The following is a 4,659-nucleotide window of genomic DNA, read 5'->3' on the forward strand; positions in this document are numbered from 1 at the left end:
GATGACATTTTAGCCATGATTAAATCACTAGGATATTTCTTCCTTGTTTGGTTGTCTGATAGCTGAGAAAGAAAAAAAAATATGGAAGTTTAACGGGCTGACGCTCTGTTGCCTTCCCCAGATTTGACTTTTTTTTGGAGGGTAGAGGGTCTTTTATTTATTTTTTTTAATTTCAGCTTTCACTTATGAAATTTAATGTAAAATAAAGAAGAAAAAAAACAAAGCTTAGCTTGAAATGCGTCATCTTCTCTTACAGAGTATCTTTGATCTATCTTTGGTCTTTCAAATTTCAAGTGCGCATGCGCCGCCATATAGCGCATTCTCTATGGTGGAAAGTGAGGATGAGGATCGTTCTTCCTCTAAGCTGTTACGACTTCATACCAAATAAATGAAATAAACAAGCCTTGCAGTGAGCTCGTGCCGTCTATCAAGTGACATATCGACGACCACGATCACTTCTGATCTTGTCCTCAGTCTATCAAGGAAGCAGGAAGAGCGCACACCGTCTGTATGATGAAGCAACCAGGAAGTGTTCTAGCAATTTAAGCGTTGCTCCTAGTAATGTCTGTTATGAAACTACTGTACACCACCCTAGGAAAAGCGACCGGGCTCTTAACTGTCGTAGTTGTTGTCATTGCAGCGGTTTTGAATTATTTCGACGACCCTGTTCCGGTTAAATATACCAGGTAAAGGACAGCGGAGCTTCTCTGCCAGCACATTAACGTTGATTTAGCTGCTATATAACACCAGATAACGCTAACGTTACACGTAACGTAGCTAAATGCGAATATAACTAAATGTTGTTAGCTGTTTAGCATATCTACTATCCAGACCTGTGGACCACAGACGCAATTATGTTATTGGGCAAACGTCAAACCAAACCTCTTAACGAAATTGGTCCATTTAAAGTTCCCTTTCTTTTTGGAAAACGTAAGCATCGTGTAAAACACAATTAGGACTGGATTCTGAATTATATGTATCTTCTCGTAAATTCGTCATAAATTGCATCTACTACATACCATTTTTTTATGTTTAATACACGTTTACTGGCTTCCACCAAATTTACCATTCATTCCAATTAATTGCCCATACCAGTGTGTGAAAACACGCCTGTTTGCGTAGCATGTTTCACATGTGCACACTCTGTCTACATAAAATAAATGTTTGTTTGACTTAAGCTTTACCTGGATTAACACGCAGTGCTAAGAGAGCAGTCACTTTGTTCTGGCACACAGCATGGCTGAGGACATGAAGACTCTGGAGGAAAACTTCAGGCAGCAAAATAAAAGCTGTTTCATCCTTGGTGCCTCTGGGGAAACAGGCAAGGTACTGCTTCAAGAGCTGCTGCAGCGCAACATCTTCTCCAAGATTACTCTCATCGGAAGGCGACAGCTCACCTTTGAGGGCAAAGCAAATGAAAACCTGGTTAGTGAGTTGATTCTCTAGCCAGTTGACTCCATTAGCTGAAATTCATCATTGTGAGAGTGACATTTTGCTTGACACTGTGTTTTTTTTTATGGCTCCAGGTACAAGAGGTGGTGGACTTTGAGAAGCTTGATGATTATGCTGCTGCCTTCCAGGGCCACGATGTTGGCTACTGCTGCCTGGGAACAACCAAAGCCAAAGCAGGGACTGTAAGTTAAACTTAATTAATCCAATGTGGGTTCTTTACTGGCAAATTAATTAAGATTTTACTGTTGTATTGTAACACAAAATTACCAGAATACAATACATTTCTGTTGGGATTTGATGGGGTTGTTGGTTAGTAACAATGACTCAGCAATTTCTTTGCCATGTACTAACATTTCCAGTAGAGCCCAACTAATAAGTTGGCTCACCGTAGATGTTGTCCAGTCAGCAACCAGGAAATTGCTGGACAGAATGCTAAAGATATGTTTGAGTTAGATTAGAAACAGCAACGCTAATACATAGCGTCCACCATCTTAGCTCTGGCAAGTATTGTCAACTGTAAAATGTCCTGCTCTGGACATATCGTGGTCACAACTCTTCAATCTCAAGCCATAGATTCAATGTCAAAGCAGCAGTGTTTAGAATTACACTTGGATGAACATTGTGGAAATAACTAATACTGTTTTTATTGTTTAGGTGGGCTCAGGTATTAAGATCTGATGCTGTGAGCTAGTTTACTAATTTTAATATGACGATTTTATGACATCTGTTGTCAAAATGCTGTTAAAATATTTTCCTCTTCTCTCTTATTTCAGGAAGGATTCATCCGCGTTGACCATGACTATGTTCTGAAATCAGCAGAGCTCGCCAAGTCAGGAGGCTGTACACAGTTCCACCTGGAGTCGTCCAGAGGAGCCGATAAAAACAGCAACTTCCTCTACCTCAAAGTCAAGGTATTTTTATTTTCCTTCCTCTAATGAATGCTTACCTGTGTGTCTCTTTAAATGATGACGTCGGACAATCGCTGAAAGATCAACATGAAATCAATTTTCTTCCAGGGACAAGTGGAAGCAGATATTGAGGCGCTGGGTTTTGACAGATATGCCATTTACAGACCAGGGTGAGTGAACCTGTTAACTTAATTCAGTCATTTTATGAGACACACTTCCATAGTCACCATATGAGACATTTGTATAAAATCTAAAAAATACACACATGAAATGCATCATGTAGAGAAGTATTGTGTGTAAGTGTAAACAGTTGAGAATGACGTCCTGTCACCTTGGCTAATACCAAATATTTGCACAGATATGTGTCCACTTACAACTGAAGTGCAGTAAGTTTTGTTAGGCATGTGAACATTATCTCCACCCGCTACAGGAAATGACTCCATAACACATTGGAGTGTGGGAATGTGGGAATGATAGAATTTATTGATTACACTTGATTGTACCACTCTACCAAAATCATTCTAATGATTACTAACATATTGAGAATTAATGTTGTTAATCGCCCTAGTGGAGAAAAAGAAAAGTCAAATCTGCTGTGTGGATGGGGTTATTGTTTACTATTCAATAACCCAATCCAACCCAAAACAATCTATATATCATCAATACCTTTGTGCTTTTCTCCAACAGGGTTTTGTTGGTAGATAGGCAGGAGAGTCGGCCTAGCGAGTGGCTGGCCAGGAAATTCTTCAGTGCCTTTTCTGCTGTGTCCACGTCCATGTCCATCCCAATCCAAATGGTGGGAAAAGCAATGGTGTCAAACACTCTGCTTCAACCTGAGCAGAAGATGGAGATCCTGGACAACAACGCCATCCTCAGTCTGGGAAAGAGTGAAAGGGAATAAGAAAGAGCAGGAAATACACTGAGGTGAGAAAAATATTACCCATTTACACGGATGACTTAAATGTCTTTTTGACTTTTTGTGTGAACTATGGCTGCAAACTAATTGTATTTTCTCTTTCCAGGTCATTTCAACAGATGACTTCACACTGCAAATACTAATCACATCAGCATCATGTCAAAGGATTTCCACATTACTTGACAATGTACTTACATTTATCCATGGATTTTTGCAGAAAACAGCCTGTGAAGGTAGCAAAATATTTAATCTCAAAAGAAAATGTATTTGGGTTTCATTTCTTTGGTCTTGAAAATATTACATTCATACATCATTCATCAGGGAACTACTGCCTTAAAGTAAATGCTGAAGTTTATTCTGCACTATATTAAAACATTGGATGTTTTGAATGTGTTTTCATTAAATTATTTAAATTATTTTAAATAATTTAACTGTGTATGGCTGTATTAATATTGATAATATCTAATGTGCTACACTACATCTGTGCAGTATACAGTACATTGCATGTGTGTAAACAATAGCTATGCTAGGCTATATTACAGGTAATACACAGTAATTGTTCATTTAATATTTAACAGCATCTATAACATCGATGGAAGATATTCATTTCTATTTTTACAGTGATACCAGCAATGGAACAATTTCAAATAAGCTTGGTTGATAATGAATTTTGTGGTTCTACAAGTTAAGGTCTTAACTGCCATACAGCCTGTTCTTGTGTTTTGATGTATTTCCTTGCTCTATGTAAGTGCTTTGTACTTTGCCTTGAGAGATGATATTCATTTAAACTGGCCTTTCCTCTCCTTGATCTAGTAGCGCCCCCTTGTGACTGAATGTGGTTACACTCATTGTGCTGTAAAGGACCATTTACTCTATATGCTGATGCAGGTGTTTTTTCTTTTTTTATTCTGGATAAATAAACAGGCATTTGTCTGCATTGGTGGTGCCATGGAAACATGCTTTCTGGGGTGATATTTTACATTAGAAACAGATGATGCTCATCTCTGATGAACCTTTTTGACAGTAGACATTTTGACATGTCACAGTAGGAAAAGCACAGGTGTAAATAATGAAATTAATGATGGCTGAATTCCTTTTAGCTGTTTCATGGTCCTGGTATTGCGCTTGCCGCCTCACTGCGACACTAGAATATAATGGAGCCATCAATGTTCTTAGTAACACCTGTACTCTTCCTACTATGTCAAGTCAAACTGTCTGCTGTTTATTGAGAAATAGGGGTGAAATATTTATGAGTAAAGTGTTCTGCAAGAAATTAATCAGGGATCATCATCATTCATTCCCTTGAAGGATGATGACCTTGTCCTCGGGTACACACAAATGCACAGTTCAGCTGGGAGATAAAGTCCCGTAATTTACAAGTGA

General features: G+C 38.5%; 1 protein-coding gene across 2 annotated transcripts; it reads left to right on the forward strand.

Moving 5' to 3' along the window:
• Window positions 1-360: 360 nt before the first annotated feature.
• Window positions 361-4,235, forward strand: htatip2 (HIV-1 Tat interactive protein 2). 2 transcript variants are annotated; one of them, XM_070903456.1, is made up of 7 exons: window positions 361-686; window positions 1,236-1,425; window positions 1,527-1,634; window positions 2,226-2,363; window positions 2,469-2,530; window positions 3,048-3,284; window positions 3,383-4,235. In XM_070903456.1, the coding sequence occupies exons 1-6, from the start codon at window positions 562-564 to the stop codon at window positions 3,259-3,261; spliced, it is 837 nt and encodes a 278-aa protein (XP_070759557.1). In that variant the 5' UTR covers window positions 361-561; the 3' UTR covers window positions 3,262-3,284; window positions 3,383-4,235. The 2 variants fall into 2 exon arrangements, with proteins under 2 accessions (XP_070759557.1, XP_070759564.1); XM_070903463.1 differs by having other exon boundaries at window positions 572-686; window positions 1,179-1,425.
• The last annotated feature ends 424 nt before the right edge of the window (window positions 4,236-4,659 follow it).

The sequence above is a fragment of the Enoplosus armatus genome, chromosome 1, assembly GCF_043641665.1.
Source record: "Enoplosus armatus isolate fEnoArm2 chromosome 1, fEnoArm2.hap1, whole genome shotgun sequence".
Lineage (NCBI taxonomy): Eukaryota > Metazoa > Chordata > Actinopteri > Centrarchiformes > Enoplosidae > Enoplosus > Enoplosus armatus.